The 24,256-nt window shown below is 34.1% G+C and overlaps 4 protein-coding genes and 1 long non-coding RNA gene across 11 annotated transcripts; 1 reads left to right on the forward strand and 4 right to left on the reverse strand.

The window, feature by feature from the left end:
* Positions 1–343: 343 nt before the first annotated feature.
* Positions 344–3,587, reverse strand: RpL23A (ribosomal protein L23A). The gene is made up of 5 exons (XM_085204723.1): positions 3,431–3,587; positions 2,436–2,887; positions 2,232–2,359; positions 966–1,142; positions 344–474 (listed from the first exon to the last, which is right to left on the reverse strand). Exons 1-5 carry the CDS (start codon positions 3,459–3,461, stop codon positions 390–392), a joined length of 873 nt encoding a protein of 290 aa, XP_085060849.1. The 5' UTR covers positions 3,462–3,587; the 3' UTR covers positions 344–389.
* A 932-nt stretch (positions 3,588–4,519) lies between these two features.
* Positions 4,520–7,463, reverse strand: SAK (polo like kinase SAK). 3 transcript variants are annotated; one of them, XM_085204835.1, is made up of 3 exons: positions 7,235–7,463; positions 6,961–7,053; positions 4,520–6,884 (listed from the first exon to the last, which is right to left on the reverse strand). In XM_085204835.1, the coding sequence occupies exon 3, from the start codon at positions 6,781–6,783 to the stop codon at positions 4,795–4,797; it is 1,989 nt and encodes a 662-aa protein (XP_085060961.1). In that variant the 5' UTR covers positions 6,784–6,884; positions 6,961–7,053; positions 7,235–7,463; the 3' UTR covers positions 4,520–4,794. The 3 variants fall into 3 exon arrangements, with proteins under 3 accessions (XP_085060961.1, XP_085060963.1, XP_085060962.1); XM_085204837.1 differs by having other exon boundaries at positions 7,169–7,246; XM_085204836.1 differs by lacking the exon at positions 7,235–7,463 and adding an exon at positions 7,118–7,234.
* A 240-nt stretch (positions 7,464–7,703) lies between these two features.
* ssh (Protein phosphatase Slingshot) lies at positions 7,704–20,285 on the forward strand. Of its 5 annotated transcripts, none has more exons than XM_085204727.1 (8): positions 7,704–8,057; positions 10,448–10,519; positions 14,645–14,816; positions 15,098–15,261; positions 16,160–16,225; positions 16,547–16,741; positions 18,325–18,594; positions 18,666–20,285. In XM_085204727.1, exons 2-8 carry the CDS (start codon positions 10,452–10,454, stop codon positions 20,092–20,094), a joined length of 2,364 nt encoding a protein of 787 aa, XP_085060853.1. In that variant the 5' UTR covers positions 7,704–8,057; positions 10,448–10,451; the 3' UTR covers positions 20,095–20,285. The 5 variants fall into 5 exon arrangements, with proteins under 5 accessions (XP_085060853.1, XP_085060850.1, XP_085060851.1 ...); XM_085204724.1 differs by having other exon boundaries at positions 7,705–8,057; positions 10,448–10,515; XM_085204725.1 differs by having other exon boundaries at positions 7,705–8,057; positions 10,451–10,515.
* Positions 12,895–14,051, reverse strand: LOC146527665 (uncharacterized). Its single transcript, XR_014879173.1, has 3 exons — positions 13,689–14,051; positions 13,412–13,543; positions 12,895–13,268 (listed from the first exon to the last, which is right to left on the reverse strand). It is a non-coding gene; the product is annotated as an uncharacterized LOC146527665 (long non-coding RNA).
* A 43-nt stretch (positions 20,286–20,328) lies between the features above and the next one.
* Positions 20,329–24,247, reverse strand: LOC146527666 (uncharacterized). The gene is made up of 6 exons (XM_085204409.1): positions 24,036–24,247; positions 23,735–23,958; positions 23,442–23,631; positions 22,322–22,523; positions 21,694–21,891; positions 20,329–20,502 (listed from the first exon to the last, which is right to left on the reverse strand). The coding sequence occupies exons 1-6, from the start codon at positions 24,245–24,247 to the stop codon at positions 20,329–20,331; spliced, it is 1,200 nt and encodes a 399-aa protein (XP_085060535.1).
* Between the last annotated feature and the right edge of the window lie 9 nt (positions 24,248–24,256).

Raw genomic sequence — 24,256 nt, forward strand, 5'->3', positions numbered from 1 at the left:
TATAATAATTTAATCTTACCTGTTTATATTATGGCAGCATCAAGCAAGATTTTCAATTTTAACACATCTATATATTTGAACTGAAGAAATATTTATGATTAACTTTGTGATCTGAAAAATAAATATTTCTATAAAAATTGCTACAAAGTAATATATAAAAAAGGAATACAAGTAAAATATATCTTGATTATGATGATTTTCTCTTGCATCATTTTCAGTTTGTCACATATTCTTCTTCTAAATAATGTACAACCATTTTTTTTATATACTTAGGTAGACTAAAAAAAGAATTAATATAGCATAAAACACTTTAGTTAAATAATATGTAAATAAAAAAAACAGCTTATGTAATTTATGTTTTTTATTCTTATAAAATATTGTTCATATGTTTATATGATTCCAATCTTGTTGGCAACATCTAACGCATCATAGTCTCTTGCGAGTCGCACATATGCCTTCTTCTTGCCATCAGGTCTACAACAAAGGTTTTTTTATCAGAATACAGTTAAAAGTTTTTATGGAAGCACTAAAATACTTTAAGCATCAGAGAAATATTAAACATTATTTCATTGTTAATCAAAGAGATTCCCACATAGATGTATTTCATCATGTTTATTACAATAAAATTGAGCAATTAATATAAATTACCTATAAAACAGTTGCATGTTTGTCTCTGCATAGCAGGGTAGACAGAGACACTCAGTGATAAGACCATCGTAATTCCCATATTCATCTCAATTTTTGAAACATTACATATTGAAAGGTACAACTCAATGCTAATATGCCTTGTAGACAGAGTGAGAAATCAGAAATAATTAATTCTCCCAAGTAGGAAACTTAATTTTAGTATTTACATATACATTTTTAGTATTAACATTTAGTATTAGATGCTTAATTGTTGCACCACAAAGGCTTCAATTACTATTAAATACTACATATTAGACATATAAATTGAAATATCTTACCTTATAAGAGTGTTTACTTTTGCAACATTTATGTCATACAACTTCTTGACAGCAGCTTTGATGTGGTGCTTGTTGGAGCTTGTGTGAACAATGAATACTAATGTATTGTTGTCCTCAATCTTCTTCATTGCAGCTTCAGATGTCAAGGGATACTTGATAATGTTGTATGCATCCATACTAAAATAAGTTATAAAGTATTTTTTTATTTCTGGTATCTTTTATTTGTATTCAACACTTATGAGTACTGTTAAAACTAACACAACATTTGAATTTATATTTGCAATAAATTGTTGTCATCCATGAAAGAGCAATAATTTAGCAATACAGGCTTATTTATTTAGCCTTATATTGTTTTGCCTGCGCATAGCAGGGATGCAGAGGAACCCTAGTGTTAAGAAACTTCTTCCACTTAAGGATACTTCTGCTTCCCAATTTTTGCCAAATTGCAAGCAGGCATTACTTGTTGAATGGCAAAACTCAATGCTTGTCTCACTTTGTCTTCTCAACAGAGCACAGAAATTAAAATAATAATCAGTCCCATGGGGGAATCGGACCCACAATCGTGGGGTTTACAATTGCACTTTATTATTATTATTGAACTAATATAATAAAGCGGAAGAGTTTGTTTGTTTGTTTGAACGCTGGATCTACTGGTCCGATTTACTATGTTTTTGTTTTCTATGAAAGCTGCATTCTTCCGAAGTGCTATAGGCTATATAATATTACAATACACATATGTACTAATAAATTAAAATACTTTCTAATTTGACATGCAATTTATTCTGCCATGTTAATAACAACCGTCGTTGCTAAGCACCGGTTTGCAAAGTTTCTTTGTTGTTTTAAGAAAACGTCACCCAAAATGAACTTATATTTTGATATTCATCCTTATAAAAATAAATATATTATATAGAATTATTTAATAAATATTCTTATAGTTCAAGCAGGCGTAGCCGCATCCGGGTCCGCTAGTTATTGAATAACATTTAAAAAAATGTTGAAATACCATAAAAATAAAATCATATAAATAAATCATGCAATGTATATTTTCAAAACTAATTTGTTAACGTACATAAACTTATTAGTATAAACATATTTCAATCATGTGTAAACAACAATGTCCTAAACCAAACCCAACTATTAAGTTATATCTTTTTAAATTTGTTGGAGTTATTACCTTACCAGTATATCATTTATTTAAAATCAAGTATATCATATATTTAAATAAAAAATTGTAATATGTTACAGAAATTTACAATGACTTACCGATTTCTCTTAGGTAGTGATTTCCTGGGGTATTTGGGATTTCTTGGCGGTTCAAAAGTTTTGGGCCTGCGGAAGTGCACAGAGGTGCGTATTTTTCGCACACGCTTTCCATGTTCGCCTTTTACAACCTGTAAATGAATATTTTTTAATAACACAAAAATTCCAGTATTTACATTTCTTATTGCTTAAAAAAAAAATCCTCACCTTTTTCTGGATTTTAAGGGCTTTAACAACTGGCTTAACCACTTTCTTTTGCCCTTTAATGCCTGTCTTCTTAGGCTTGGGAGCAATCTTCAATTTAGCTGCTGCTGGTTTTGGCTTGGCTGGCTTTGATGCAGATGCTGCTTTCTTAGCCGAAGGTTTTGCACTAGATTTAGTTTTGAGGGCTGCAGCTTTAGCAGATCCAGGTTTAGCAGAAGGTGCTGCCGCTGGTTTCTTTTCTGCAGGCTTGGCTGCTGCAGCAGGAGCTGAGGCAGCCTTAGCCGGTGCTGGCTTAGCTGCTGGTGCAGCTTTAGGTGCAGCAGCCTTGGGAGCAGGTGCAGGTGTTTTAGCAGATGCAGGTTTCGGTGCAGCACTAGCAGATGCAGCTTTAGGGGCTGCTGCAGGAGTTTTAGCAGTTGCGGGTTTTTTCTCTGCGGGTTTGGCCGCAGCCGACCCTAAAATTACAAAGTATGTTAAACAAAATTAAAAATAACAAAATTTCTAAGTAATTAAATAAATAGCTTTAATATAAGGCCAACTATAGACTATAAACTATACTTCCACACATTTTTTTAAAAACACATAGATTGATGACTGAATACTTACAAAATATTAACTATTTATACAATTAAAAATACAGCACTAAGCCTCTTGATTTTCAACTGTATACCATTCTAACCTAACCTAGAGTGCACTGACAATCCTTATGTTTAGTCACAAATATATAATAATAATCTTTTAAGACCTTTATTATTATTTTCAAATAACAATAAGATTTAATAACACATTCATATCCTCAAAAAATATTTTATTGAAATGGACAACGCGATATATTGACATGCACCGCGTGGCTAACAAAATACATTAGTTAAGATTGGATTCATTAACTTTATAAAAATACTTAACAATAATAGTAACGATATCTGTCTCCAAAGTAATTTAAAAATATAAAATAAGTAATTTTATCATGATTTTTCTATAAAATTCATAAAACATACCGGATTTTTCGGGTTGCTTCTTAGGAGGCATCGTGACAAAAAGATGGAGACTACTAATGCTTGCCACACGAAATAATTGTAATATCTATAATTTATATTGTCTTTGAAAAGGATAATATTTAAGAATAACAATTTTTGCTACTTAAAATTAATTGTATGATTATTTAATATTAAAATATTTCATATTTTATTATTAGATCAAGTAAGAATATAAAATATTTTATTACCAAAAACACGTATAGAAAAAATACCTTTCTAAAATTACACACTGTACCTATCTACCTAAAATTTAATATGAAAAAAATTGTCTGTACATTAAAATATTAACGAAAAAAAAACGTAAGGAGACGTAAAAATGCAAATAGAATATGAATGTATAATTCATAAAATATAAGTCGTTTTTTCTCATTACTTTTCTCGCTCGCTAGTAATATAAAAAAGCAATCTTACTCTTGAAACTTCAAATTAAAATAAATGGAAAACATTTATTTCTTTTTATTTTCTTTGTGTATTTTTTTATCAATTACTAACATAGCCAGGAAGAACTTAGCGTAAAGTTACTACATTCTTTGATTTCTATGTATTCCTAAAGCAATGAAAAAGAAAATTACGTGTCCGAAGATCTTTGATGACGAATGATCGAACTCATAATAATCGAGTTAAAAATTAAATTAAAACAAATTAGCTTTACGTTGTATCCCGCACACAGCAGGGTAGACAGAGGTGTGTGTTTGGCTGTTTATTTGTATTTTTGTACACGCTAATCTCCGGAACCACAGGACGGATTTGAATGAAACTTTTTTGGTTGTCTAGCTATTAAGTCTAGGCAACATCTAGGCTATAGTTTATTTTGAAAATCTGCAAACCTGATGTGGAACCTTAACAGCCTGTCTAAATTATAAGAGATATAAATATAGTGTTGGGGAAAATGGAACAACATGACAAACGATTTCCACTCATAGAATAAAAATGAAGATCTGGAGCAGCTCATATGGAACATAAATAATTTTATTACTTGTAAATTAAAGTACTTCTAATAATAAATCTATTTGTATTAGTAAAAATTGAAATATAAAAAAGAAAAAACAATTTACATATTATACTTTTATATATTTTATTTATTATCCTTGTCATAAATAAGTAACAGGGATAAGTAATACTATTATAAGTGTTACTACATTACGAAAAAAGTGAGAATTTATTACAATGTTTAATACATAAAGTACAGCATATTATTATAAATTATATACTCAAATCGATAATTTAAAAAACTAACAATGTAAGCTAAAAATAAAATTAAATGCAATAGAATTTAAAAATTTCTGGCATTCTAAATATTAAGGCTCAGGACTAAGAGCTAACTTTTAATATCTTAGATTGTCTTCACTTGGTGTATGACTAGAGCAAGTTGTAGTTCGGTGGAAAGATCCTAAATTGAATACTGGAGTGTTGTAATTGCGTTCTGCATTTGAAAAACCTTGTGACATAGGAGTTACATTGTTATTTTGTGGAACTGGTCTTTTACCAATAATTAATGGGAAACATTCGTCAGGAATGCATGAAAGAGCATTTTGAATCCTCTTTAAACGACTGGAGCATTCTTCAAAATGATCTGTTAAATATTTTAAGTCAGAATTTAAATTTGGGTTTGCATGAGTTTTTAAATTTTTATCAATTACTTTTAGGCCATCTGCTGGAGTAAACGTTACTTTCTCACCACTATAGAAAAACATTTCAATATCTGCACTATTTTCCATTAGTTGACATTTTGCTTGTGTTGTATAAAGAGTAATTTTTGGAGTTTTAGCTTTTACTAAATCTACAAAGCGTGCAGCATATAAATACTTTTTCCAATGTTTCTGCGGTAAATTATGGTAAGAGAACATTTCATCAGGGCTTATATTGTGTGCTGTATTTGGCTGTTTTTCTCTTTCTTTATCTACAGAATATATGATAATCTTCATACCATCCTTAGATATTTTGCATATCTCTACAACTCTTTCTTCTCTATCTTTCCCTTTTTTTTTAATGAACTCTACAATAACACCTGAAGAGTCAATTTTTAAAATGGCATTTCTTGTTTTGTGAGAAATTGTTGGTAATCTGTCAGCACAAAGTGGTGGAACTGTCAAGCAATTTGTATTTAGCACACAGGGCTTTGTCAAATTTTCTTTATTGTTAAAATTAGGTGGCTCTACCTTTGCACACTTGATATCAAGATTTTTCATATTATCAATAATATTACCACTATGACATGGACTGTCACATTTTGGAAGTGTATTGTATTCTGGTAGTTTGTTACACAGCAACTTTAAGGGTTCACTATTTGATGATGGAAAAGGATTTTGTTGTCTACTATCAAAAAAATTATATGAATTTTCTTCCACACTCTTTTTAGAAATTGGATTATTATTTAAATTAAGGTGATCATTAAATAAGCCTAATCCTTCATAAGTATTCCTCTCATTGATTTTAGCTTTTTGACTGTGTTGTGTACTGTGAAGAGTGGTAAGAAATCCAGAGTCTCTTGATAAATCTTGCTTCGATATAATATTACAATAATTGCTTAGAAAAGGATGTTCCATAATACCTTTTAGAGTAATTCTTCTTGATGGATCTTTACATAATAGCTTTTGTAATAAATCTTGTGCTTGAGTAGAAAGTTCTGCTGGTATTTTGTAATCAGCATTAATTACTTTATTTAGAGTAGTTTTAATATGTTGTGTGTGGAAAGGAGGGCTGCCAACTAGCAATGTATACAACATACACCCTAGTCCCCATACATCAGCAGGTAATCCATGCATTTTTCTAGAAGCTACCTCAGGTGATATGTAGTTAGGTGTACCACACATAGTGACATGCTTTTCATCAGGTCCATTTAATTGTGTTGCTAATCCAAAGTCAGCTATCTTAACACAAAGATCTTTTGTAAGCAATAAATTGTTTAAAGAAAGGTCTCTATGTATTATATTATGAGTGTGTAAGTATAAAACACCACTTAAAACTTGTCTAAATATATCTGCTGCAGCCTTTTCACTAAGACCACAGGTTCCTAACTTAAAATGTTTCGCTAATTCACCATTATGTGCTAACTCTAATACTAAATAAACATAATGTGCATCTTCAAAAAATGTATATAATTCTAAAATTGCAGGATGTTTCAATTGTGAGTGTATTGTGACCTCTTGTCTTACTCGCTCTATCATACCTGCATTAGCCATTAAAGCTTTATCTATCATTTTTATAGCCACATAAAGGCTACTTTTCCTACATTTTGCTCTATATACATGAGCAAAGCCACCTTTCCCTAGATGTTCAAGTATTTCATATTCTTCTATTCTTTCACCAATCATGATTATAAATTATTATAATATTTGTTTGTAGTAAAGAAAATATTTCTTACATGTCCTCTTAATATATAAAGTGAATAATTTATCCATTATTCCTTTGTATACTGAAATATAAAAAAGAAATCAGAAATGAAGTCAATCAAATATTGTAATGTTTTATAATTATTAAATGTTTCATACCTTATTTACAATCCACTTAGCATCTTTAATACTTTTAGTTATGATTTCTTTAACCCTTTCTGGGTCTGATTCAGCTATGTGTTGCTTATAGCTCTGAAACAATAGTTTCTTTCAGTTTAATTTTTTTAATACATCTTAAAATCATGATAACACATACTACGAATGTTGAACTCCGCCAAACTGTATAATTATTTAAAAGTTTGTTTACGTAATTCTTAAATAAGTTGTGATTATTTTCTGTTTAAATTGTTTTCATTTTCTACTGTGACATTACCTGTTTGACAGCAAATTTGTAATGTTTACAAGCATCGGGTGGTAATCTTTCACATTCACGTAAAAGATATTTGTATAACTGTAAAGATGTCATTATAATTTTAGAATCAACAGAAAAATATCTTATTTGTTGTAAGAACATTGCAAGTAACTGAAATGTACATAGATTTTTTATTACATAATTTTAAGTTCAATCCGACTGATATTATTACTTGTATTATTAGTCTGTGAAACTGTTATGCACAGAATATTTATATTGTAACACACAGATTATATACTACGATATTCAAATTTCAAAGTATAAGTTATCTTCCATATTATGTAAATATGATAACAACAATATATATTTAATACATGAAGTTCAAATAAAATAAAATAAATTCGACTTGCAGAATGTCTTCTTAAGAATCTTGTCTATACTTTTCAAAATATTTTTTATGTAATCTATTTTCGGTTGAACAGCTTAAAACTTTGTTCTATCTGTACGTCACAAAAAAATGTGTCTGTCCATTGCATTGCAAATGCAAGTTAGTATTTTCGTTGTTTAGTGGTCGTAGATATATAATAAAAAAATCTATTCAATAGATTTCAAACACTTAACAATATTTTTACCGTCATGACAGTAATTACAGTTTATAGTGGCTTAAAATGATTTTAATGTTAAATAAGTGATTCATCCTTAGATTAGTATTATGATAAGTCGATATTAATTCACTTTATGTTTGTGATTGTGTATTATTCCGATAATGATTAGTTAGGACTAATGTGGTATGGCACTTGTAACAATTCGACGCACCCCGAGTGTTCCAACATCAAAGAAAACGGTGAGTAACAATAACGGATGTAAAAGTTAGGTCAATAATTTAGAACACAAACAATTAACAAGAAATGTAAGGACTAATGAATATACCATATATAAACTCAAAGTTTTTATTGTACAACATTATTAAATAATACTTTTGTTCTTTAAAGTTCTTTTATCGAACTCTAAATAAGTGTTGGCTTAATTATAACTAGTTAAATGTATTATTATTAAACAAAAGTATTAATTTAGGGTAATTATTTATTTTCGTAATGATCTGTTCTAGTACGTACAAGTGATTAAAAGGATATGCATAAATTTATTGATGAATTGCTGTTTAAATATAAAGCTAATAATTTTACAGATTTTTCTTTTACTGTAATTTTAAAGTACAAAGATATTTTAAATTAAAACAATAAATTAATAGAGGTATCGTTTTATATAGATAGTTTAAAAAAAGGAACAACAAAGTAAAATACATCTTATTAATAGTAAAATGTATATACAATATATAAATATAAATAACAATTTCATCAGTATTCATTGTTAGTACAATTGTATTTGTTTACTTTTAAATAATTTATTATTAATTAAAATCATTTATTAATGTATGTGTAATATTTAAAATTGATATAAGTAAAAAAAGTTCTCATTATCTCTTTAATAATACTAGTGATCTTTATAACTATCTTAATCTGTATAATCATTTATAAGAAATAATCTAAACATGGGTACTGAACACTGTTATGGCATGTATTATAACCATGTTATGATATGTGAACATATTATATTATATATCTAAACCCCAGTCAGTATTCTTCTTAACGGTCATAAATAATTTTTAATTCAATTTCTAAGTACATTGATTATTGTCAAAGTCAACCTTACAACCTGCGTAAAGATTATGGAGGACCTTTGAACTCGAAAACAAAGATCTGCTATTGGTGCATGTATGACAATAACAAATTGGAATATCTTAGGGAGAAACAATCTAAATCCCCCCGCATGCCAGCTTACAGCCAGAAAGATGGCTTCATAAACAAGGATGATAAATGAACAGGAGGATATGCCCCACCCAGGTACATAACATCTTCAGACAAAGAAAACCTTTTCAACAAAGAATACTTAGCACTACACATACACTTAACACACCACTGTTGACCACCTGGGTGGTCAACAATTTCATCCCCAATAGTGATTTGATAGCAACTACAACTACTGAGGCAGCCTAGGAGTTACCTTAGGAGTAATATCATTTTAGTTGCACAAGGGATGCAAAGATCAGAGTCCTCACGATCGCCTCCTTTCTGGTAAACAGTGTTGCAGAAACGCCCACAAGAGTTATCGGGGACAAGGCTTTAATGAACTATTTTCTGACAAAATCGTAATGGTGGCTATATTATCAAAGATACACTTACACTCATTGGGGACATCAACCAACTTCGCTTTATCGACAGATTAAACCTCTTCCAAAAGTACTATATCAGCCAAAACCTTCTGATGGCCATCAATCAAGGGCTAGCCAGATCCTACAAGTATCCACTAGACGTGACACATGCGCTCAACGAAGTTTATGACAGAATCTACTCAGCCCAACGGACGACCGCGATACGCGGGTGTTTTCCCCCAACAGGACCAGATACAGAGTCCATATGCAAGCAGAGAAAGCAGACTTTATCAGAAAAGGATACGGCGCACCCTTACCATAAACTAATCTCAGATCATTCAAACTGAGATCATCAAGAGCGCCCTACTCGGTTTCTACTCTGACGCCGAGGACGACATTATTGGCAGATTCATACGCAAATGAAGGGTCCGTAACTGATATAGTGAAACACAACATCAAAATGGTCATTTCCTACAATGAGGATATAACGAAACCAACTAACTGCACAACAATCAACCTCATCGACCACCACCAACGACCAATATGAAGGAACGCACAATATTCAAACTCAGGAAATGGCATTTGGAAGGGCTCTTCTTGCCCTCAAGACAACATAACATCTAATTGACATTGATAGTTGCGTTCATGAGAGCTATTAGGGAACCCTACTAGCCCTCATGAACTCAATTATTTAGGAACTTCACGGATAGACCCATCGATGTTTACTTCACACTTTACAAAAACAAAAACTTAAGAAAAACGGAAACTTAAAAAAAAAGTTAAGAAAAACGCAGGAGCAAGAAAGTCACGCAGGACTGCTCATGGCGCACAGCATAAACAAAAAAAAAACAAGTAACAATGTGTATTTCCTTAAATACATGTATAAAATAAAAACGTTTTTACTATTTCAGCTTTTATGACGTTTATGAATGACATAAAATTATAACAGACTGACGGAGGAAGTTGGATGAGATGATGATGATAATTATGAAAATAATATGTAATTATTCTCTTTATTTTGTTAGCAGGATGAAGAAGAAGAAAAAGCTAATGAGGTTTCTGAAGAAGATGTCGGAAATCGTGCCAGCAAGAGGTAGGTAATACTATTTTCCTGAAAAATTATATTCATATGTACGGGTTTTGGAAATAATTTTATATAAGCAAAGTTGATTCAACCCTAAATTTAAAATAATTTTACATTTTCATTTCGCACTGTAATTAAAATCATTTTTATAACTGTGTAAAAGTTGTACTATGCCATGTTATTAACATTGGCTCTATTTGTTTGGATATGAAACTATTAAGCAGTAATTATTGTTGTTCTGAGTACTGAGCAAGTTCTTCTTCATTCTCACCGTGACATCCTCGCTAGTACCTGCCATTTTGTGTATCTCTTCATTGCGGATTCGATCAGTTAAGCTGACTCCGCATATCCTTCGAAACGATCCACGGTATTCATTTTTCTTTCATTCTTTTTCTGTAATACCCAAATTTCGCTGCTGTAAACAGCGTCGGTATCAAGTTACCAACACTGCATTGGGTACGGCCAAACGTGCAGATGTGCTGACGTTTCGCCGTATCATCAATGCAGCTTAGGCTTCGTTAACACTGTTACCGACAGCAATACGCCTTTCCACATTCATCTCGTGTCTTCCATCTATACTGCATATACTTCCTAAATTAGCATGAACATCCTCTATTTCAATAATGATTGCAGCCTGCAGATATCGTGGAGTTATGAACTAATTTCGTTCTAAATTACTTTTCATTCCACAACAGCTAATCTATATTTTTTATTGTAGGTAAAGTATTACGCATAAAAAAATCAACGCAGCAAGAGTAGGAAGCGGTTCTTTTAAATCTCCCAGTAATTTATTAAGCTTTACTTTCAAAACTTATTATTGCGAAATTTTTATTTTTCGTCTGTTAATCGTTCGTTGAAAAGAGCTGGTTTTGTTCTTATATATATTTTTATTATTAACAATAATTACAACACATTTTAATTATCGTGCACGTAGTTTATAATTCCCCCTCGATGAAAAGAAATACATTAATAAAAAATGGAAATGCTACGAAGGATAATACAGATATTATTTTGTTAACAAATTTAGAACGATAAAAATATTCGTAATTATTACTTTTTAAATAGAAACAGAAGTGCAAGAGACATAAACAGATACGTTACAATTACAAATAGAATATAAATCAAATAAATGAGCTTAACGCTGTATCCCGCACACAGCAGGGTAGGCAGAGGAAACCTAGTGTTAAGACATTCTGCTGGAGGCATTGCGTGTTGAGTGGCAGAACTCAACGCCGCACTTTGCCTTGACACCAGAGCGAAGAAAATGGAAATATAAACGTAAATAAATATTTCACTTCCTCGAGTGATATTGATATAACATACGACCTATAATTAACCTATTTTATTGTGAAGGAAGATTAATTTAGTTATCGGTTAATATTTTAATACTATTACGCAGACTAATTTGAAAACAATAACAATAGCATGTACGCAACAAACTAAAATCGAAGCGTGCTCTTCTGCGTCGAGTTTCTATATTTACGCGGTAGTTCGCGCTCGGTTCAAAGGGAAGCAGTGACGTGACTTGGGCTGGCTGCAGGAGTATCATACTGTAGTGGCTCGGGGCGCGCCGGCTGGTGCGCCGAGGCACCGAGGTGCAGACCGCATCCGTCACAGACCCTTAGTTTTTGTGTTAGTGCCGTATTTAAACATGTGTAGTTGATGTAGACTGTCGTTTGTTTTGGTTTTAAAAATGGTTGCATATAGGTAATATTTATTAATAAAATATTTGTCTCTTACGAAAAGTATTTTTTGTGTTTGTTTAATAATTTAATACTTATTCAGTTTGTAGAAATATATAAATTAAGGAGTGATACAAATGCTATCTTGTCATTTTGGGGATATTTTCATGTATGTTAAAAAAAAGCATATAACATATAAGCAGTCTCCCTTCGTGGTACAGTGATTTGAAGTGTCTCTTCTCTCGTCTCTTTTCTGACTCTTGTGTTCTCTTGATATGGTAAACATAGAGTTCCACCACCCTGCAAACAATGTCTGTAAAATGGGTGGGTGTGATTGTAAAACTGTTGAACCTATTTGGCTCTGCCTAGGTGTGACGTGAGGAAACTTAAAATATAAGCAATTTAGATTTCAAAATTATGTTTCTCTAAACTCGTAATAGACGGCCGTTTCCTTAATTGATGTATTATTAAGTTTAAAAAATATTTGCTTATCTAGCAGTAGTTATGTTAATAACCATATTAGTAATTATAATTGTATTGTAATTAGTAATTATAATTGTCAGTCAATTATATAATATATAAAATTTTTAAGAAAAATCAATTTTTTGGTGCTGCATATATCATGTGCAATAAATGTTTTAACATCGATACAAGGATTTCTTAAAATTATTATTTGCATTAAGTAAATAAGGAAAATTACACGAAAAACGTTGAACGTTTCCTTTAATTATTTATGGATGTATAGGATAAAGTGATTAACCTACTTTTAAGAATATGTGTATACATGATACAAGTATAAAATACAAATGATAGAATAGTGAAACTTGACAATTTGCTGAAGGCGTCGCGTCGTGGGCATTGTTTTGACGCGGACGCGCACCGACGCGACGTCACGGCTGGTGGCGGTGGTGGCGGTGGTGGAGACGCGCGCTGTCCTAAATTGGGTAAAGCGATGTGAAGAAGCGGATCGCAGAAGCGGCGTTTTAATATACCTACGCGCGACTATAAGCGGGCAACGCAGCTTTGGCATCGCACCGCGACTCTATTTTTAACGAACCTTGAGAGCAACCGCCCTTGCTTCTGAAACGAAAGTGTCAAAGTAAATTTTGCTTTAATAATAATTATTATTTCCATAAGATTTTATTGATGTTTTCCCATATGCTGTATTGAAATTTTTAGCATAGACATTCTGGTCACCTGTAAAATTGTGCATCGATTATTACCTTATTTTAAGCTCAACGACAGCTCCCGTATTAAGTTAAATGTCACTGAGTGAACATCGCCACTTGTTCTATTTTAAGTTTCAACCTTCATCTGTTTATGGTTCTATTAAATACAGTTGGCTTACGTTATGCCTACAACATTAAAGTTTGTCGACATAAAAAGGAAAAGGAAAAAAAAAATAGATATAGGTAATATATTTTTTTAAGAATGCGTAATGAATTAGTATTACTGTATAGTGAAGTATGTTACCATTATCATATTTAGTAAGTTGCTTACGTTTGGAATGAGTAATAGTCGTAATGAGTTGAGGTATGCCCACGGCTCAAGGGCCAGCCAGCGCGTCTCTCCGCAGCTAGTTTCGGTCGGACTCGGTGCTCGTTGCGCCCGCGCCGGTGAAAGGAAGGTAAACGCCGCGCCAAAATGGATTGCTGCAACTTTACTAAAAATGGCGTCATTCATACATTTCGCGATTGCAATATTAAAAAAAAAAGTGATTACACTCGAATAATTAGTAAGAGCGCTAAAAACTGGTTCGAAGGACAACAGGCCTACTACGTGTAGCTAGACTTAATTGTCACTGGATAATTAATGAGAGGAAATATTACTTATTGCTTTTGTAATATAGTATACTCGTATAATGCCCAGCTTTCAACGTGATATTTCAATACCAACAATACTCAAAGTATATATTTTTTCATATTATAAAGAGAATGAATGTGAATATACAGGTTTCTCTAGCTAGAAAATTATATAGTATATATAATGTTATTAATTTTAGTATTTCAAAACTTAATAATACTTCATTTTTTATGTTGAATTTCATTCGCTAAAACATCTGTATTCCGAGCAGATAAATTTATAGCTTTTAATTATAATTGTGATATAGTTAAATCGTTGAGCAAAATGGGAGTTTCATTATTTTCATGCAATAACCTCTCACAACTATCTTTACTTTATTTTTAAGCGTTTATCTATTTCTATTTTCGTGTCAGTCAAAGAGAACAACGGAGTGATACGACGTGAATTGTCCTTTTGTTTCATCCTAAATCATATTTAGGATAGGAAGTACAAATGCTTTCATGGAAATTACGATATGAACTTCTAAGTCATTGAATAAATGATTTTTATTTAATGATTATAGTAACCGTTATATAACTAAAGCTTCTTATATTAATCTTTGTAACTTCTTCATAGTCAGATTTAGTATATAATTATTGATTGATTTGTTACAGTCTCAATGAGTGTTATTTCGCGAACAAGGGCGCAGCACTGGTGTTGGGTGGCGCAAAGCAGGGGTGCAACGACCAGCGACAGTCGCCTGCGCGAGCACATCCTCAGCCAGACATCCATCACCACTTACAGTCCATGTTCTATTTGGTGCGCCCGGAGGAGACGCTCAAAATGGTACGAATATCATTATTCAAGAACAAACTTTTAGCCTCGTTACGATTATTTGTGAACCGGAATAACTTTAATTGTTTATGATTGTAATGTGTGCATGAATTTATGTCTGGGGTATGTTAGTAGTAATAATTAAAAATATATTGCATACATTATTTCTTTTTCATATTGTCATTTTACGTTAAAAGTTTAGCGACATTTCCGCATTAATTTAGGAATAAAACACTAGAATTTCTTTGTACATCTCATAGTTTATAGAAAAGTTAAAATATTTTCTGGCATAGGCGGTGAAACTGGAAAGCGGTCACCCAGGTCGGACGCGGTATTTAGTAGTGGTGTGTCGCGTTGACGAGGCGGCATTACTGGGGATCGACTGCAACGAACGGACTACGGTTGGGCTGGTCCTGCGAGTCCTCGCAGACACTTCCATTAAACTAGACGGAGATGGGTAAGCAAAAAATAGCCTCTACGTACTCGTAATGACAATAGTTTTTTGTCATACTTGTATGTTTCGTTTTTGTCATCTTTCAAATGAATATGAAAATATTATATTATATTATCAAGACACGAATAGCTTTCGAAACAGTGTAAACTTGATATAAAGTACTACACCGTAAAATACGTACACCTTTAAATCGAAGAATATTGCAAGTGATAGGAATGCCCTTGATTAAAATGTTAAGTTAGTAACCTTCGTTGAAATCCGCTGTGTGTATGCCGCGTTTAACCATATTAAATAACTTTACTAACATTAACGTAAACTAAACTAAAATCCTATGAAATTTTTATTATTGATAAATTTATGTTACATTTACATTAACATTGAATAATAAATATCCAAAGTTGATTTGAAATAATAATGATAAAGTAACTCTATTAAAAATATATTTTGTATATGAATTTCTTCTTATAATAAAAAGAATTATGTCATATAAAATGTGTAAAGTTATTGTTAATAAAACACATTGCTTAAAGTGTGCTTTATTAAAGATCGCCTAGGTACACTTGTGATCCTTGATGTATATTCCGAAATTATTTATGTATGATTGGTATTCTTAAATTTTAAGTATGCTTATTAAAATTACTTCAAATAGCTACATTTTTATATCTTAGTCACAATTCATTTTTCCTTTAAAATGTGTCAATTGTTGTACACAACTTTTAGCGCCCATTGTTCATACTAAATCATTGTCATTAAAGATAAACTTACTGTTGTTTTCAATTGAGGTTTTAAGGTTTTAAAGATAATGTTGTTGCGATCCTTGCATTGCCAGAAGCCATTTTTGTTCACTAAACACATTTATGAGGCTAGGAACAATAACTAATTATGGATTCATTGTCCACAGAGGATTTAGCGTGTGCGTATGCAATCAGCAACACATATTCAAGCCTGTGTCGGTTCAGGCCATGTGGTAAGTGATTTTTTGCATTTATTATTATATCGTTCGTAATGACTGTGATGATTAATTGTAGCGCAGACGGAATGTACTTCATTGTGTACTTCCATTTTAATCAATGGACTTTTACAAAATCTCTAAAATAGATATGAAATCGACAATGGAGTTGGTTATTTTTCACTCCATAATACTTGCAACGGTAAAATTTGACCTAGAACTTTCCCAGGACATAAAAAGAATTCATGTAGTATAGTAAAGTTGTGTTTCAAAATCATATAGATATTTGTAAGAATGTTAAGATAGGCAGAGAGTGAGTGAAGCCACGTGTGTGTACAGGTCCGCGCTGCAGACGTTGCACCGCGCGAGCGCGCGCGCTCGCTCCCTCAACCACTTCGCGGGCGGCGCGTCGCACGCGTGGTGTGCGCACTACGAGCGCCGCGTGGACTCGGAGCGCTCCTGCCTCAACGAGTGGCATGCCATGGACTGCCTCGAGTCGCGCCGCCCACCCTCGCCCGACTCGCTCCGGCTCAAGTTAATATCGATATTTGCTTACTAGCCATCAATATTTATTAACCATAAATAAAGAGGCCAGTCGTGGCGCAGAGGCGCAGAGTGTGACTGTAAAACCGACTGGTTGTGGGTTTGATCCCCACTCGAAGAGATGAAATATTTATTTAGATTTATATTTCCATTTCTTCGCTCTGGTGTCGAGGCAGAGCGCGGCGTTGAGTTCTGGCACTCAACACGCAATCCAGAATTTGGCACAAAGTGGAGAACGGAGTGTCTTAACACTAGGTTCCCTCTGCCTACCCTGCTGTGTGCGGGACGCGGCTTCGCCCGCTTATACTAAATATTTTTTAACTTACTTCGATATCTACATTACGTTTGTTTACTAATAATATCATTTTAAAAATAATATACTTAAATGTAGAGTTTCAGGTAATATAATAGAACAATTATGTATAGCAATGTTGTCGAACAACATTCTCTAAAGTGGTATATTTTTTTTTATTAATAAACCGATTAAAATAAAACGAACACTAAATGTGAGCAAATAGTAAAGGAAGCTTGCCATAATATAATAGTGAAAACTGCAATTCTATGGGTAAAGCAGTTTTTGGGATTAGCGTGAACAAATGCACAGACAAAAAAACAAAAAACTAAAAAATCTTTGTTTTTGGATTTATTACGTAATGCCATTAGATTATTTTCTTATATGTATATCCTTCATATACAGACACCGATCAGTTTTATTATAAGTACCTTGGTATAAATATAGATAATTAGATAGAAGTATAAGACAGACACATACAGAGTTAATATATTATTTATATTAAAAGTTTTTAGTAAAAGTCTGGCTGGTCATACTTTACTGTGTGTTAAGCCGACCTCCATTCAACTTGTTTTTTTCAAGCATAGTCAAACAGTCGAAATTTCCACAATGCTTTAATTGTTTTTGTATCTAAAACCCAATCAGCGCTTAAAATAGTGCCACGTTCTGTAACAATTCCATTTACTAATTGAACGAAAACCTTATTGTAATATCCAGCGCGTACAGTACGTAGCACCTAGACCTCATTTCTTGACCTCGAAATGAATCGGAGTTGGCAAATGCGCTAATTAAACGTATTAGGTGCATGTTAAATGTAAATATATGTAATTTTTAATTTAAGATACTCGCCAATTACAATTAATACATATTTTCTGGCTTTATTATAATACAATAGAGGTTTTTACTAGATTATAGATAGGATCAAGAAAACTGAAGCGTAACAAAAATGTTTTATATTGTAATTTTTGTTATATAATAGATATATATAATAGATACTAATTATTATTTAATTATTTTCTTTAATTATTTACTTTGATAATTTTTAACAATGTATGACATTTTCATTAATATCATCATCGCATAGAGGTCATCGTATCGTAGTGAGACAACATCTGACTAAAAATGTGATGGTTATAGGTTCAAACCCCACTCGTAGCAATTAATTTAAGGCAGTGTCTCAAATTCAATTCGAAGGAAAGGCGCAGAATGGAGTGTGATGTGACTAGGTTCTGTCTGCTTACTCTACCACACAGGATTCATTAAATAAGGTTTTTGTTAACAGACCACGCGAAAGAGACGAAACGGAGCGCGTGATCAGGTGTACACTGAAGGAGATCATGATGAGCGTGGACCTCGATGAGGTGACGAGCAAGGCTATTCGCGGCCGCCTCGAGGACGACCTGGACATGGACTTGGCCGAGTTTAAGTCCTTCATAGATCAAGAAATGCTGACCATCCTCGGGCAAATGGATGCTCCCACGGAGATATTCGAACACGTCTATCTTGGATCCGAATGGAATGCGAGCAACTTGGAGGAGTTGCAAAGGAATGGGTATGAAATAAACGATTTTCTGCTGAGTATTTTTTTCGCAAGAAATTAACAGAACACTTTTTTCTTTTCAGGGTCAGGCACATACTCAATGTGACGAGAGAAATAGACAATTTTTTTCCAGGGATGTTTGATTACCTGAACATTAGAGTTTACGACGACGAAAAGACTGATCTATTGAAACACTGGGACAATACTTTTAAGTACATAAACAAAGCCAAAACCGAGCACTCGAAAGTTCTCGTGCATTGCAAAATGGGAATCAGTAGGTCCGCCTCCGTCGTCATAGCGTATGCTATGAAAGCTTTCAATTGGAACTTCGATAAAGCTCTGAAACACGTCAAAGCGAAAAGGAGTTGTATTAAACCGAATACAAATTTTCTTAACCAACTCGAAACTTATCAGGGAATACTCGACGCAATGAAAAATAAGGAAAAATTGCAGAGGTCCAAATCGGAGACCAATCTAAAAGCTCCCAAATCGACTTCCAAGACGGAGAACAAGATGACGGACCCGACGCCTCTGGTGCTGGCGCTGACGGGATCGTACCCGGGCCGCCCGCGCTCCTGGTCACCCGACACCAAGCTGGCCTCCGAGCTGCTGCCGCCCACCTCCGTGTCGCTGGAGCACCTCGCCTGCCCCGAGACGCGCCACATGCTCATGCCCTGCGCACACGGCAGCTACAGCGTGTCGCCCAACCAGATCATCCGCCTCAAGGGTGAGGGCGCGCCCTCTGTGCGCCACATCGTGCACGAGATCGAGACCGCCTCGCTGCCGCGCGACCCGCCGCGCCGCACCCAGCGCCTCAACTTCGGTGCGGAGGTCGGCGCGGACGTCGCCAAGGGGTCGCCGCAGACCATCTCAGGACAAAAATATTCCGAAACCGATTCGGAAGCGGACAAAATACACACGTGGGATCCCGGGGAGCCGTGGCGGGACGAGATTCCGAACGTAATCGACAGTGACGATATAGTGAAGAGTGACAGTGGCATAGTGGACGTGAAAGTGAAAGCGAGTGACGCTATATACAGTTCGTTTTCGCGGGCGGAGGAGGCGGGCTCGTGGAGCTCACTGGACAGCGCGGTGGGCGGCGACGCGTGCGCGTGGGGCGGGCGTCTGTCGGCGTCGGCGCCGGCGGCCTCGTGGCTGCGGGCGGGCCCGCGCCGCCGCCGCCTGGCCGCTGCCTCGCACGGCGACTTGCCGCGCGCCGCGCCCGGCCTCGTGCGCAACCTCAAGAAAGAGTTCGAGGCGCGCTCGGCCGCGCCGCCCCGCGCGCCACCCGTGCCGCCGCCCCCTGACGCGCCCCCCGACGCGTCCAAGAAGTGCAAGCTGGCGGGCGCCGGCAGGCCCTCGCCACTCGACTATACCGAAGTGGTATCTACTGTGATGTCGAAAGCTCAAAACAAAAAACAATTGCAGCATGGGAAAACCCATCCGTTGACGAGGCTCAACCTGAATCGGTCGAATAATAGGTGTTCGAATCCTGTGTATAATACTATGTAGTAGTTTTAGGTTTTATTTATTATGAATTCTTGCCAAACTGGATATTTTATCTTTCTAGAGTTTTATATACTATTTACAAAATGAAATCACAGTATATTTGTCTATCACGTAAACTGTAATAAAACGGCTGTTTGTGAGTAGAAAAGTTGAAAATGAAAATAAATTCGATACAACGGATGTACAACATTTAAGAGATCTTTTTATTTTGGTCGTTGAAGCTTTTTATTATTTATATTACCCAAAGTCTACAGTTTGAAGTCTCTTTCCTGTAACAAAAGCTACTCGTGGTGAATCTTGAATTTCTTTTATTTTTTTATATGTATCTGGCACTTTCGTCTCTTTCCTACGTATAGTGCCGAAATCAAACCCGTATACACTTCCAGGATTATTACGAATCATGCATTCCGTCTGAAATACATAAGTTTATTAATAACCGATTAGTGGGTCCGTGCGGGGCTACGCCCGCTTGAAATAGAAATATTAATAAAGAAATTGAAAACTAAAGATTCAGTCAATTCAGTAAAACAGTTGTATAAAATAACTGTTACGGCAATTAGTAAATTTGTCGAACTAAATACTTTAAATTGACATAACTTTTTTATTTATGAACCGATTGTAATAAAATAAACCGTACGTTTTCGGAAGCTTGCCAGAATCCAATAGTGAAAACCGCATTTAAATATGTTTAGTCGATTCTGAGATTAGCGATAACAAACGCACAGACAAACGGACGAACAGATAAAAATTTTAAAAAACATTGTTTTGGGTTCTATTAGGTTAATAAAGGTTCCCAATAACAATTTTTTTAATATCTTCCAAGTACAGACACCGACCCTCTTACGATTTTATTATAAGTATATATTAAGAAGCAATGTAGCAAAACATAAGTAAATAACAATTTTATTTAAATAACATAAATCAGCTTCACGCTGTATCCAGTACACAGCAGGGTACGCAGAGAGAACCAAGTGTTAAGACTCCGTTGCCCACTTTCTGCCGAATTCTGGAGGCATTGCGTGTGCGTGTGGCAGACCGCCACGCTCAACGCCGCTCTTTGCCTCGACACCAGAGCGAAGAAATGGAAATATAAAGTAAATAAATATTTCATTTCCTTCAGTGAGGATGGAACTCACAAGCGTCCCGTTACAGTCACACCTTTGTGTCGCTGCGCCACGACGAATCTAACGATACCTCAATTACGTAAATCCGTTCAGCGGTTCTAGATATATGAGGTAATAAAGAATATCACATACATTCATACAATATAAGCGCGAAAAACATAACCATTCCTTAGCAGTGAATGGAATGGAATAACATTCCATAATCAACGGAAATAATAAACAATGTTATTATACGGTAGCTTTCAACTTGTTTAAAATGTTATTCCACATTTGGAAAATAAAACATTTTTTTAAGAAATGTATAAAAATGGAATGTAGCGTCCAATATAAAGACGGACGTTCAATACCCGCTACTTTCAAATTTTCAAAGTGATTATAAGCTTAGTAATTAAATTGTATAAGACTGCAAAGGATAGCTAGGAACATACAGACCTACATTATTTACTAATTTGTACATACATAATTTTATATTACTTACAATTTTCATATTTATGTCAATCACACGTAATAAATTAGATTCTGAGCCACCACAAATAATTAAATTTGTATGTGGCACAAACTTCCCACAGCACAACTTGGACTGGTAGATATCGGGTACAATGGTGTCTATGAGCTTACAGGTTCCATAATCCCAAATTTGTATACTATCTCTTTCTTGCCAAGAACATGTTAAAATCTAAAATTTAACTCTATACGTATTACCTTTGACGGTAACGATGCTTGTCGTTCTCTGTGAATTCTGGCGGAAAGTGGAAAACTTTTGACACCGTGCTTTCTCTGCCTACCCTGGTAAGCGGGATAAAGAGTGAAGTAACAGAAGTAAAGGAAATTGACCATAAAATAATTTGAATAAGATTTCTGTATTTTCTTGTAGTGTCGTTAAAGAGATCGTAGACATACATCACTGTAATTTTACACCTTAATGCTGCACTAGTCTGACATGGAACATTCTGAAGGCGAGGCGCCGTAGTGGTAAGTGCGAGCGATCCTGCGGTGTCAGATTTAGTTGGAGAATTGTGCTGCGTTTTAGTGGATAGTATCGTGACCTATTCCAACCTAATTATTATAAAAATTATGCTTTTAAATAAGGCAAACGTAAATCATACTTGTTTTCCAGGTTTATCGAAATCCAATCCTTCTCCGCACATATGTATTCCTGAGAAAAAACGTGTTGCGTAAGGCTGTCTGTCGTCCCAGCACATAACCGTATCATCCCAACCTCCAGAAATTAATTCATGATGTGATTTTGTATTAAAAGCACAAGCAAATATTCTTGATGTATGGCCGTCAGTTATATTCCTTTGTTGACTGTAATTCCATTATTTAAATATATATACAGGGTGGAAGAGGCAGCGCTTCTTTTATTGAAACTGCATATAGGGTAATATATTTCAAACCCACACCTAAGAAATTAAACAAGGTACCTCAACAGTTTGGACGTAGGATTTTTTTTCATTTCACGATTTTTATCCATACCTGTATTTCGTGTGACGCACACATTCGTATGCGACGTTTCCGATTTGACAGGTAAGTGTCTGCGTGCCTATGTTATACTTTACAAATGGCGTTTTATTTTAAAACGATAATTTTATTATTTATTTTGTTTGAAAAAATAACTTTTTCATTTTTGGGAATTATTTTTTTTCCGAATTATATTAGGCTTTTATAGAGTAGTTAAAACTGTGGTTTCATTTAAAGTGGTGCTGACAATTCCACCCTGTATACGGGCATGTAATACTTATGTGCTGAACGTTTAGATAATATTAAATAGTTTAATATTAAAACTAGTAGGTACATAGTTAGGTAAAGAATTTGTGTTAAGTTCCATACCATTTTGTTTTTGAACATTGTCAACAGACAAGATCTTCGCAGTTCGTTCTATTGTCATTAACGACAGAGTACATTGTTTCATCTATTAAGAGAATTATTAGGCAAGATGGAAGTCATGATATATTTTGCATGCCAACTTTTTACAAAATATGATTATAATTTTTTTATATCTCTTTGTATCCCGCATATAGCAGGGTAGGCAGCAGGAACCTGGGAACCTAATATTAAGACGCCTAGTTCCCATTTAGAAACTTCCGTTCACCATTTTCAGCAGAATTCCGGAGACATTGTGTATCGCGCTTGCAGTCACACGCTTGTGCTCCTGCGCTTCGACTGGCCTCTATAAATATCAGTTACCTAATATTGACTATTTTTAGTAAGATATTTACTTATAACCTGGAATAAAAAGCTCGTTCCTGAGTTTGCGTTTCTTCATCATACATGTTGAGTTTCGCGTCGTCCCCATACGTAACAAATTTTGCATTTCGTGGATGATAACATAAGCCTAATGTTTGTCGTTTTTCTCTTATTGTATACAAACATTGACCTAACTTATATTTCCAACATTTTATACATCCATTAACATCTATAAAATTGTTTTTATAGATATTATTGAATGTATAAAATATTAATTTATTAGATAATATTTTTGAAAACAAAATAAAATTGCTTAATAAAGAAGGTCTTACAAGACGATAACAGGGTATTTGTGAACGGCCTTGATTGACTAATTGGTCTATGTTTCACATTCGTTACTGGACCAGGATACATACGGCATTCCTCATCAACGAGAGTACGGGTACAGTATCCAGAATTACAATTAAACATTTTTATTGTGCCATCGATGAATCCAGCGGCAATCTCTTTAACATCTTCTGTATACTTACAACACATTATTTCCTTATCGGTATCACTAAAAATATAAATGTGCTTAATGATAAAGAAGTTAACAATTTTTAAATATAATCTTAATCAATATTAAACCATTACATAATTGATAGTACATTAACTTCATTTTGGTAGATTTGATTGTTTGCACTAAGGTTAGGACGATGCTCAATGTTAGGCGTACTCGTGTGGACCGTTACAATTTGTTTCTGAGGATTCATATTTCTAATATAAGCTTTAATAATTGAAAAAAAAAAATGTTTGTACACTGCACGAAGAATTAAATCGCTTACAATCTTATTTTGATGATCCATAATTTATAT

The sequence above is a fragment of the Heliconius melpomene genome, chromosome 20 (assembly GCF_056956725.1).
Source record: "Heliconius melpomene rosina isolate 202511_hmr_F chromosome 20, ASM5695672v1, whole genome shotgun sequence".
NCBI lineage: Eukaryota > Metazoa > Arthropoda > Insecta > Lepidoptera > Nymphalidae > Heliconius > Heliconius melpomene.